Here is a 12,479-nt window from a genome sequence, read left to right on the forward strand (position 1 = left end):
ACAATTGTAATTTAAATATTTGCTCTCACACTTACTTTATTAACCCTGACTCCCCTTGCAGCTGTAGGCTCCATCCCAGGGTAAGGAACTGCTGCATCTTCCTTAGCCCACTGTGTCACTATAGCATCTAGCCCAGTAGTGCCTGACCCTAGATGAACTGGTGGATGGAGGAATGGAGGGAGGGATGGATGGAGGGATGAATGGGTGGATGGCTGGAGGGATGGATGGAGGGAGGGAGGGATGGATGGTTGGGGGGAGGGATGGTTGGGGGGATGGATGGAGGGAGGGAGGGAGGGATGGTTGGGGGGAGGGATGGTTGGGGGGATGGATGGATGGAGGGAGGGATGGTTGGGGGGAGGGATGGTTGGGGGGATGGATGGGTAGATTGATGAAGGTATGGATGGATAGATGGATGGATGAACCAGTGAGCATCCAGATGGGGGAGCAGAAAAGGCCTCCTGGAAGAACTGGCATGAAGAAGAAGATGGTTAAGTTCCAGACCTTCTAGAAACACAGGCCTGGAATCAGAGCAAGATGTACCTTATCTTCCAGCTCTGATTATTCAAGCTTCCTTTTCCTTTCCTGAAAGTCACTGATTCAGCCCGACTCCATCTAAACTTCCCCCTCTGCCGGGTTTTCTGCCTGGGGAGAACGGTTGCTCAGCTAGCTGTCCTGGCCTCTCTTTCCTTACCACTCTCTACCCCGGCCCGCTGCCTCTCTAGTCCACTTTCCCACCACACCCTTGGGTTTATGTAACTGAGTCATTGTGCGATGCTGTAGAGCTAATTTGCACTTCTGCTTGGGCAGTGAGGTGAGGCGCTTTGCGGCCTCGAGAGGCAAAGGAGAGCAAGCACCCCACCGCCTCCCCAGTTCCTCCTCAGAGGAACTTGCAGGTGGCCAACTCAACCCTATCTGCAGAGGCCCTACCGTAACCCAAGCCAAACACCAACCACAAAAAGAAATTGAAAGAAAAATCTTTCTACTGCTGCAAAGACAAGCTCCGTATCACATTTTTCCCCCTCTCTGGATAGAGGTGACTGGTTCAGTTTCCTTTTCAGACTTCTACAGGACCCTGTCGGCACCTGTCTTCTCCATCACAGATTGGAAGATGGCGACACATTTCTCTTCCTACCAAACTGAGGCACTGTAAGACCAAAAAGCAAAGGGGAGATTCCTCCCACCCGATGGCTGGTGGCCCACATCCCAGGTGAAGAGCGATATAAAATCGGAAGACCTAAAGAGAATACAGAGAAAAAAGTGTTCTTGAACGAGTGTGTGTGTGTGTGTGTGTGTGTGTGTGTGTATGTGTCTGGAAGGTGAGCCAAGGGAGGAGGGGCTCGTGTGCAGGCCACACTGGGATTTAATATGTGATACAATGGGAGAGAAAGAACAGCATTAAGTAACGATAGCCATGGTTTACTGGGCCTTTACTCTACGCCAAACACATTGTGAAGTGTGTCTATACCATCTTTCATGTAACTGTCAAGACAGCCCAGGGGTGTAAGCATCAATAGGCCCATTTTACAGTTGAAGAAACAGGCTCACTGAATCACGCAGCTCATGAGTGGCCAAGTTCCAGGACGGAGATCCCGATGTCCCTTGCTTTGAACCACTCCTCGCAACTGCTCTCCTAGGGCGACAGATAGGAAAAGAAAGGAAATTGGTTTATGGTGGGGCAGAGGGCTTGAGATTAGACAAAAAGAATGTTCTGACAATGAGGGCTGTTTGGTCGTAGTCAGGGTAATTAGGCTTGTTAGAGCTCTTCCTCTGAGGGCCTTTACTGTTACAAAGAATGGATGCTTCTATGCCTGACTGGTTTAAGGGACACACTCTGTGCTCCAAGCATGGGGGCTGGCCCATTTGAACAATCTGACAGCCTGGCTGAGGTACAAGACAATGACACATGAAACCGTTAGATTATGGGGGACGATAGCGCAGGGTGTGTGCCTGAAGGCGGCTGGCGGCAAGCAAGGGCCATGGCAGGCACATATTGCTCTGTGGTCAGGTAGACCTATGTTTGAGTCCCTGCTGGACCTCCTCCTCGTGTGACCCTGAGAACATGACTTAACCTCTGCAAGCCTCCATTTCCTAGCCAGTAAAAGACAGTCTAAGAATAGAGCCTACTTTGGAGAGTTGCCATGAAAATTAACTAAGATGATACACGTAAAGTGCTTGGCACAGAACTTGCACATAATAAGGATACAATGAATGGGAGGTGCTATCATAATTGTTATTGAGGGAGTCCAGAGGCCAGAGAGAGAAGTACAGAGCAGAGCTGTAGGTCAGTAGATGAGAAAGCCTTCCTGGGAAATTCCAGTTTTGTCTTGGATCTTGAAGAATGGGTTGGGTAAAATCAAAAGGAAGGACTAGGGACAGAGATGGAGGTTCACGTGGTGGGGTGAGACTTCAGATTCTGTATCTTAAAAGAAAATTCTAATTTGGTCTGTGGTTAAACTAAAGGAAGAAGCTGATTAGGGCAAAGGGATGATAGAGGAGATGAGGTTTTCTGTCTTTGTTCAAACCCAGAGTTTGAATAGAGGTAAAGACAGCCCCTCAGAGACTCAAAAAAAAAAAAAAAAAAAAAAAAAAAGAAGCAGCAGCAGAAGAAGAAGCCAGACACACAGGGCTTTTCTGCTTACTTCCACGATCTCACTGGGATGAAGGGGAAGGGGCCTGGGAACATGGCTTGGGGCAGAGTGGGTGATGGATGAGGACAGGCCCAGAAATAGGGGAAGTTAGGAAATGTGGGTGAGGCCCTAATGACCCTGTGGACTGACTCATGTGGGAAGACCCAGCTCGAAGGCTAGACAGAGATGAGTAGCCTAGCAGGCAGGAACCCTGGCCATCTGGGTCCTGCCGGCTCAGGGTGGGAGGGCCCAGGAGTGCAGTCTTCATGCTAATCCATTATTCTCTGACAGCCTGTCTTATCTCCCTGATGTGAAGATAAACTCCTTAGGGGCCAGAGTAGTTCTCCAGGAAAAACCTTGTTTGTTTTAGATCCTCTCTGCTCAGCCCTCTGTCAAGTACTGACTGTCAGACCTCTTAGATCAGCATCACCTGGGCCTTTGTTAAAAATGCAAATTCTCAGGGTTTTGTTTTGTTTTGTTGTTGTTGTTTTTGTTTTTTTCCCTATCAGTGTCTGTTTGGCTAAATTTAGGGACCCAGGTGTTTGTTTGTTTTGTTTTTAACAAGCTCCCTGTTGATTCTTTTGATAAGGCAAATTTGGAAGACACTGAGTTAGATAATCTCTTGAATCCTTTTCAGTCATATCAATGCAGGTGGCAGAGTATAGCAGGAAGAGCCCTAGGTGGGCAGTAAGGAGATAGGTTCTAGGCCCAACCTTGCAGTTCACAGGGTCAGGGCCTGCTATGGGCGCCCTCACAGTACCCAGCTGTCTGGGTACCCCGTGTCATCTTTGGTACTAATAAGAACACTGCGCTGGGGTGAACTTGGAAGGAAAGGAGGCCAAATCTATGATCAAGATCTAAGAAGGAACAGGGGGACTGAGACTAAACAGAAGTGAAATGGACATGGGGAACAATAGGTTCTGAGGTTTTCCCTGGGGCTTTCTGTTCCAATGGAATTGGCAGGACATCATAAGTCTCAGCAACTCCCACTAGACACAGGGCAACACATAGGCCTAAAGAATTTTTAAAACATTCCCAAAGCATACAGTTACTCAGAGGAAGCAGGAATCCCAAGCCCCCTTGCCCTCATCCTGGCCGCTGTTGGGGTACATCGCAGGGCAGTCATATTTTCTTGGGACTTGTGGGAGAAACCCCTGTGGGTCAAGCGCCAGTGCCCTGAGGCGCTAGTCATTTTCCTGAATCTCCCTGGATTTGCTGGGAGGGAGGATGGGGATCTGGGGAGGTGGGCAGGACTGAGGACAGGCCATGAATCTGGCTAGCGGGGGAGATCGGACTGAAAAGAAAAGGTGCCCTAGAGCTCACAAAATGGGGACAAGCCAAGGGGCCTGTCGGAAGAGGTGCCCTTACTTATCAAACTATCTCACCAGAGAGATGGCAAAGCTGGGCGAGAACATCAGCTCATCCCTCCAAACCCAGGGCAGTCAAAAGGCTGAACGAGAGGTGAGGTCTGATTTTGCAAAAACTTTTTAGAAATTCGCTGTGTCAGAGAAACTCAAAGACCAAACAAAACCCCTAAAACACCAAGCCCGATTATTTCGTCCACGTGGCACAAGAACAAGCCAAAGAGGGGGGGGGGCAGGGGAGGAGGAAGGGGGGAAGAGTCACCCGTCCCGCCCCTGCTGGGAGGACAGAATTTGCCGGGACAGCTAGGTCGCACGGGGCGCGGCAGGGGGGGAGGGAGATTGAGAAAGCCCTTTTCCCACAAAGCCGTTGTGCGGCGGTCCCCCGCCCCCGCCTCCTCCCCCGGGCCACCGCCGGAGTGCGGGGAGCCGCCTCCAGCCCTTTAAGGGCCGAGAGGTGCGCGGTCTCTTTAAGGCAGGTCCTGGTGGTTTCTGTTTTCCGAAGGAAGTGACGGGGGGTGGGATTGAATGAAAAGTGCAAAACAGAGTCTCGGAGCGCCAGAGTCGGGGGCCGCGGCAGTCGCGGCGCTGGGCCGGTGGGCGGGCGCGGGGGCCCCGGGAGCGCCGCGTCCGCCTCGGAGCCTCCGGGGGGCGCGCGGCGAAGCGCAGCCCACGTGCGTCCGCGCCAAGTCTCGGGCCCACAGCGCCTGAGCCCCCGGGGGAGCCGCTGCCACGCGCCCTGAACTAGCCGGCAACTTCGCGCGAAGTTTGGCAGCGCCCCTTGCCGCACGCTCGCGGCCGGCCGGGCCCCCGGGGATGCGCCCGCCCGGCCGCCGCGGGGTCCCCACGGCGCCCCCCGCGCCGCTGCTGCTGCTGTTGCCGCTGCTCGTGTCGCAGCTCTGGGCGGCGCGGGGCGTGGGCGCGGGCCCGGGCGCGCCTGCTGAGCTGCGGGTCCGCGTGCGGCTGCCCGACGGCCAGGTCACCGAGGAGAGCCTGCAGGCGGACAGCGACGCCGACAGCATCAGCCTCGAGCTGCGCAAGCCCGACGGCACCCTCGTCTCCTTCACCGCTGACTTCAAGAAGGTAAGGCACCCTCGCTCGCCCGGCGGGACCCAGGAGCCCGACGCCCCGGGGGTCCCGGTCGCACTGAGGCCTGCAGGTGCAAGGCGGGCCAGGAGAGTCACAAGACTTAGCCAGGGTCATGTCGTGGGGCTCTTGTCTACACCCCTGTGCAGGCTCCCCAAAGCTCGGCTCTTTCATTCTGCCCTGGGGGAATTCCGCTCCAGCCCGCTCCAGCCTCTCGCCCCTTTGCTCTGGGTTCGCAGGCCCCAGCTCATTCCCACTCCCTGATGGCGATGGCCCGTTGCCCATTTCTCTTTCAGGTCTCTCAGAGCCCTCTAGGTGCTGACTCTCCAGAAATGCTAACTCCCTTCTTGGGGTAATTTGCCTCTCTGTTCTAGAGGAGAAAGTCCTGGGCCAGCAATTAGAGATCACGGGTTCTTGCCCTGTGGTCTTGGGCAAGTCCCTTTCCTTCTCTGGCTTTTCTTTGTCACCTCTGTACAGGTCAGTGAGGTGGCTCCAGGCCTCTCAGCCCTGACGTTTTGGAGTCTATAAACCAACCCTCTTGTTTCGCTTTCCTAGAGTGGAGACATGGAGGGGGGCGGGGCGGGCATAAGAGTGGATTGTCCCCTGTCCCTCAGGAGCCAAGGAGATGCTACTTCTCCTCTCTGGTTCAGAAGGCTGGAAAGCTTGCTGAAGGACGACCTGGCGAGAGGCCCCACAGGAAGTCCCCACTCTCTGGGAGAGCTGCCGCTCCTTACACTGCCTGGCCAGACAGCTGGCCAACCTCCATGTTTTGGCCCAGATTGCAAGAAGGGGGACAGAAACCAGCCTCTACTCAGTGTGTGTGTAAGGAACTAGAAGGAACCTTGTGGAGGGACTGGAAGGTGGACCTGGCTGGCCCCGAGGGTGGTTGGGGGTAGGGAAGGCAGTGGAGGGACTGGGGGATTATCAGCAAATGGGCCTGGAAAGGTAACGAGGGACTAACGGTGGACCCAGCAGCAGGAATTCTGGAAGGAAAGAGGGTGGGTGAGATGTAGGTACTCAAAGGGAGTCTCCTGCTGTGCATACATACATACACACACACACACACACACACACACACACGTACACGCACCAGCCCCTTTTCTGCTAAGAAAGAGGCCCTGTCTCTGGGGGACTGGAGAGGTGGGGACAGTTAGATAACTGGACAGCTGGAGAAGCTCAGGCCTGGCCCAGGCCGCTCTCCCTCCTCCCTCTTAGAGAGTGGGAGTTGGAGAGGAGATGGGCAGAATTTGGGGAGCCAGTAAGGGACCCAGCAAAACTGCTATTGAGAGCCTGGGCCGGGACGGAGGGTGGGGGGATCCTGTGGACAGTGGAAGTAGGGCTTCACTGCTCACCTGTCCCCAAACTACTGAATTACCACTGACGTCGGACATAGGTAGACCATGGAGTATTGGAGGGTGGTCACGGTGGGAAGACTTCATAGCCCATCCTTACTGGGCAGGCACAAACTCGGTTCTCCCATTCAGGCAGGGGCTTGGAAGGGTAGCCAGTGTGGAGAGAGGGAAGCTGACGGGGATATACCCGCCTCCCCATACCCGTACTCCAGGGAAACTTTGTCGCTTGTGTTCTTTTCCGGGAAATCCCAGTAGGGGCTGGACCCCTCAGGAGGCAGTGGTCTAATCTTCCTCTCTAACCCTCCACTGAAGCCCCTTTTCCTTGAGAGTGAGCCTCTGGCTGAGCCAAGAGCCTCCTACTTTTTTGCCTCCTGCCCATTGTTCTATGGCATCTGGAACCCTGGAGAGAGGCTTCCCCACTCCTGGGACCTCTCAGGCTGTGGCTAGGATGCAAAGGCTAGGGCTGAGCTTTTATAACCCCTGGCTGCAGCATGAACGATTTTATTGCTCTGCCCTGTAGGCAGGAAGAGGGGGGAGCCCCTGTGGCAGTGGGGTGGAGGACTGGGGCCTGGAGCTGAGAGCATAGTTGGGGGACAGACGGCCCAGTTAGAGAATCCATTTGGAGCGGATTGCCAGAGTCCCATTTTAATCCCTGCAGTGATTCAAATCTCCACCCAGGTTTCCAAAGTCTACTTTTCAGGTTAGCCTCTGACCCAGAAGCTGGCATTTCACACCCTCTAAGGCATCTCCAATTTCATCAGCAAGGGCAGGACCGGGAGTGGGGGAGGGGGGGGGCGGTATGGAAGGTGCAGAGAGGAAAGCCCGCTCTGTACAGTCTCCCCAGCTCTGGGTTGCTCCACTAGCCTGGGTGGAGCAGAATAGTCCTCACGCCTGCCCCAGGCTACTGTCTACGCAGGCCAGAGCAGCTTCTATATGCAGATCCTTCTGGGGGGACTCCTGGGCCACTCTCCTGTGGCCCACTTAGTTCCCAAGGCCTCCACGTGCTCCTCGGTCTTTGGCAGATTTGCACAAGATTCTATCTGGAAGGAAGGATTCTTCCTATGGGAAAAAATCATGGGCATTGTGTTTCTTTTGTGTAGCAAACATATTTGGGGTGCTTTGGGGAAATGCCCTAGTCCACTTAGGAAAAGCGACGGTTGCCCTTTTCTCACCTTCGGGAGGTAGTCCAGGCTGAAATAAACAGATCTGGTTTAACCTGGGCAGGGTACTTGATCTCAGCAGGCCTTCTTTTCTTCATCTGTACAAGGGGTGGGGGGTGGTAATGACAGTACCCGTCCCGTCACTATCAAAAGAACCAATCAGGTAATATGTCTGAAACACCCACTAGGCATTGGCTGCTGTGCTAAGTGCTTAAGAAATAGAAGACCGTGAACTTTTGTAATCGTTGCTCACATCATATTTCATCGTGGGTCCTCCCTGCTGAGCTTGGACTCGGACAGGTTGAAGGACGGACCCAGAGTCCCACACAAAGTCAGCCCTAAGCCTGGAAGTGCCTTTAGGCTCTTACCGTAGCCTTTTTGAAGCACTGTGTGTTGGAGCTCTCCAGAGAAGCAGAAATGACAGGACATAGAGCAAGAGCTAGAGAAAGAAACGTTGCAAGAGATCGGCTCCCGTGATTTTGGAGGCTCAGAAGCCTACCATTTGCAAACCAGAGGCCCAGGGAAGCGGGCAGTGTGGTTTCAGCCGGAGTCTGAAGGCCTGAGAAGCAGGTGCGTCAGTGACTGAGGGCAGAATGTGGACATCCCAGCTCAGGTAGAGGGCACGTTCGCCCTTCCTCTTTCTCTTCTACCCACACCCTCTCCAGACTGCATGGTACCCCTCACACTGGGGGGCCTATCGTTTTGACTCATTCTGCCAGTTGAAATGTTCGTCTCTTCTGGAAACACCCTCACAGATCCACCCAGCTGTAATGTTTTACTGGCTCTCTGGACATCCGTTCACCTAGTCAAGTTGACACAGAAAACTGTCACCCTCCACAATTTCTGGCCAGCCCCTCTGAGCCCAGAGCCGTCATTCTTGTTCTGCCAAAATCCAGGGAGCTGTGGGCAGTGCCCCTGGCTGGAGGCATCACAGAGCCCTGGGTCTGGCCCGTCCTAGCCCCAACCCCAGCCCCTTCTCTCCAGCGCCGCCCCCCCACCCCACCCCCTGTAGCTCCCCCCTCCTCCAAGAGGCAGGGTTCTAGCACTGTCTGGCTCTGCTCACATGGCCACGGCCACATCGTAGGCGGTTAGAGTACTGAGTAATCCGCTGGCTGTAGGACACGTAGCCCAGAGCCCGGGGAACGGTTGTCAACTTTGCAAGTAGCTTGGAGCTATCAGTGGCCATCCCGTGTCACTGCGTGCCCTGCCCCAAGGCTGCTGACCATCAGGCAGATGGAGCTGAAGCTTTAAAAAGAAGCTCTGGGGCTCATGGCCCCCAAACTTCAGGGCCCCATTAGAATCACTTGGAAACCCCCCATGCCTGGGCGGCCCTCCCCAGCTACGAACTCTGCTCTCTGGGGGCAATATTGGTTTTTTTGTTTTGTTTTTTGTTTTTTTTTTAAGGAGGCCCCAGTGATTCCTGTGGGCAGCGAGTTTGGGAACCACTGGCGTGGCTGCTCTAGGGAAGGGGAGGGGACTTGGAGGAGGGCCCAGGTTAGGCTGTTAAATGAAGGTAGAGCCCACACTCACCTCTTTGCAACCTGTCATTCTACCCACAATAACCCTAATGTGTTCGAAGCAGCGGCTAGGCGTTCGGCCTCATTCCACATGCCCTCAGTACACAAACTGTCCTTCACAATACACACCCACTAGGCCGTACTCTCCTTTATAATCCGGGTCCTGTGTGTGTAATTATACCTGTGTGTGCGTGCTCACCGGGCGTATCGAACAGGGGGCACGTCACCACCCCCAGGCTCTAACCGGGCTTTTTGTCCATCAGCCCTCTCAGTCTTCCTCCCCCGAGCCGGTGTCCCCATCCAAGTTCTCTTTCCCCTTTGTCCCCCAGTCTGAATGTCCAAAAGCTGGGGGAGGGGATGAGTCATGTTCCAGGCGGCTTGGTTTGGTGCTGACCGGATGGGTAGGGTCGGGCCAAAAGATAGGAGAAAGTCATGTGCAACTGTTTCTGGGTGGTGGGTACAATGTTGGGGGCGGGGAGGAAGAAACCACAGCCTCCAGAAATGCGCCGGGAGGGATCCTGAGGGGCTGTGGGCTGGAGCCAAGATAAGGGGAGCCATATGGCGGTGTGGGTCAGCCCAAGGTCACTCTGAAGGACCCAGGAGGAGTGGAAATGTGAGCCCTCGGTTTCCTGACCTGAGTACCAGCCAGTGAGTGGGAGTCAAAGGAAGGAACTGCCCAGAAAGCGCCAGAGTCCCTGCCTTGGGGGACTCCTGGTTGGGGTAGGGGAGCAGCGTGGGAAGCTGCATGCCATCAGAAGTTGTCTGGAAGATGTGGAATGTGCGTATGACTGTGCCGGGGCCAGAGGCTGTTTATTATAACCAGATCATCACATCCCACGGAGGTCAGATAGGAGAAGTTTTTAGACACCAGTCTCCCGCTCCCCTTGCCTTATGTGAGGTCCCTGAAACGTAGCAGTTTGGAACACAGGCGTGTGATGGATATATGTTGTCTTTTTGGGGAACAGAGGGCAGCAGAGATGCTCTCAGGAGAGGCCCAGACGTCTCTGGAGTCCAGAGCTTTCCTCTTAGGAGTTTATGAGAAGTCATGAGATGCAATGACCTGTCTCTTGTCCCTGGAGCCTTCAGATCTACCAGCAGTCCCTCTGCCATGTTGGAGGAATTCCTCCATGGATCAGGGATCAACGGGCTTGCCTGAAGGTTCAGACATGCTCCCTGGGGTCGAATGCCAACGTCGGGGGAAGTCCTAGCCAAAGATCCTAGATCAGGCAGTGAAGACTGTCCCCTGGACCGAGGGAGGGGTGCTACTGAAAATAAGATCGGGGGAGGCAGAGGTGGGGCTCTTCCCTACCAGGCAGCCCAGGCTGCAGAGAAGTGGTGACGGCAGTGGTTATAGAAAAACTCAGGACAGACTCCTGTCCCCAGGAAGACGGTGCAACCTCGTGATGGGACATGCACGTCCCCAGATCTCACCCGCTGGGTGGTCGCTTGCTGTTGGTTGCTTTGATGCACAGTGTCATCTGAGCCTCCCTGCTGCATCGTGAGGCAGGCGTTGCCCCATTCTGCAGGTGTGCAAACTGAGGCTCTTTGACAAGATTGAGTAGCTGGTGATCCTGGATTCAGACCCAGGGATCCGTCCACTGTATAGTGACTGACTGTGCATGGTACCATAAGAAGGCTCCTTCCAGAAGGCTAAAGTAACCTGAATTGAGGAGGGGAAGGGAAGGAGCCTGACAGAAAACCTTAATGCAAGGGAACAAACCCTCCTCTGTACAGACTTGGGCTGGACCCCTTCTCCCATAACCCATAACCCCCTTGGCATGAGTCCTGACCCCTTGGCAGCTTTGTGCCCGAGACTCTTGCGCTGGAGGGGTGGGGACACGGGGACCATTTGGAAGAGATCTCCCCGAGACTCCTGAGCGTTCACTGTGTACATTAGTCCGCCCTTTCCTGGTCAGGCGACTGGACAAGCCACTCACCCTCTCAGAGCCCGAGGCTCAGACACAGCACAGGCCGGGAGGAGATGATCTGGTGATGCTCCCAGGCTGTTGAGAAGCCGGGTCTAAGAGGCAGTCACACAGCAGAGGCACAGGAGAAGTCAGGGAGGAGTCAGGTAACGGGGCCAGCCCGGTGCCCCCCCCCCCCCAGAACTCCTTCCTTGCTGGGAAGCACAACATTCTGGCCCCTTTATTTCCCCTCTAGGGCCCAGAGCATCATTAGAACCTTCCATCCAGTAAGTTGGCAAGTGTTGAAGTGGCTGCCGCTCGTGCATTCGATAAAGGGCAGGGAGCAAGGGAGGCGCTGGGGCTGAGAATCTGGGCGAGAGAGAGGAGTCAGGAGCCCCATCTCAGGAGCCCTGAGTCAGCGGGACAGTGGGGCACAGTTGATCCACATAAGCCTCACATTGTTCCCTGGGGCAGTTGGAACAGTAGTGACCTTTGCGATTTGGCTGACAGAGAACTGGGGGCTCAGGGGGCTGGAGCAGAGCAAGTGGCCACTGCTCATGGCCTGTGGCTGCACTAAAACCCCTTAACAAGAAGCTTTTGTCCCAGGGCAGCCCTGAGGGGTTACAGGCTCCCGGTAACAGGGCCAGCCTGAGTCCTCGGGCACGGCCGTGGGAGTGGGCTTGGGCTGGCTTTGGGTCAACTCTGTTCACCTCTGTTCCTGCTCAAGGACACTGGGCAGAGTCGCCCAGGTGCTCCCATGTCTGCCAAGGGGCAGGCAGCATGGGGTTAGGAAGGTGCTGGTTCCTGGCTCCCTCCCCTCATCTCCGAATGGGGCCCCTTCTCTGGCCATGAAGCAGCCCCAGCCTGGAGCACCACGGGGATAAATATTTAGATTGGCTCAGCCCAGGCCGTGGAATCACACGCTGTGCTGGGATGGGAAGGAGACAAAGACGTTCCCAGGGCCCAAGAGCGAGGAGCAGTGGGGTACAGGGGTGCTCCGCAAGAATCCCGAATCCCAGAGAGAAGACCCCCAGCCTGGATGCCGGGACAGGGAGTGGTGGAGTGGCTCCCCATGCTGGCCCCTTTAGTCTCCGATTCCCCGTTGGGGGAGGCCTGGGTCCTGAGAGCAAGCAGGCTCTCTGGAGGAGGGGGCTGGGTAAGAGGGTGCATGAGGGAGTGCTTGAGGCTCAGAGAAAGGGGGGAGGTGGAGGCTCCATGGGGGGGGGGGGACGCAGAGGGAGGCAGCTTGTTCCTGGGAGCAACTGTGGGGCTGGGAGAGACGGGAGCAGCTGTGTGTGAAAGAGATTGTTCGAGAAGCACCAAGTACGCAAGAAAGACGACAGACGTGTGGTCTGTGAATGGTGGAAAGCAGGTGGGCATCCGCGTGCTTGAGCCAGGGTTCCGCTGGACTGTAACATAAAACCTCAAGGGCAGCCGAGGCAAGAGAGAAGTTTGTTTCCTTCTCCGGCATC

General features: G+C 55.3%; 1 protein-coding gene across 2 annotated transcripts in view; it reads left to right on the forward strand.

Moving 5' to 3' along the window:
- Positions 1–4,269: 4,269 nt before the first annotated feature.
- Positions 4,270–12,479, forward strand: part of LOC131837220 (POU domain, class 2, transcription factor 3) — a 105,081-nt gene continuing 96,871 nt past the window's right edge. Inside the window, exon 1 of one of the 2 annotated variants that reach the window (XM_059183423.1) lies at positions 4,270–5,071. In XM_059183423.1, coding sequence (XP_059039406.1) covers positions 4,805–5,071 — 267 coding nt within the window. In that variant the 5' untranslated portion in view covers positions 4,270–4,804. The remainder of the gene's footprint in view (positions 5,072–12,479) is intronic. The other variant, XM_059183428.1, reaches the window with a different exon arrangement.

This window comes from Mustela lutreola, chromosome 1 (genome assembly GCF_030435805.1).
Source record: "Mustela lutreola isolate mMusLut2 chromosome 1, mMusLut2.pri, whole genome shotgun sequence".
NCBI lineage: Eukaryota > Metazoa > Chordata > Mammalia > Carnivora > Mustelidae > Mustela > Mustela lutreola.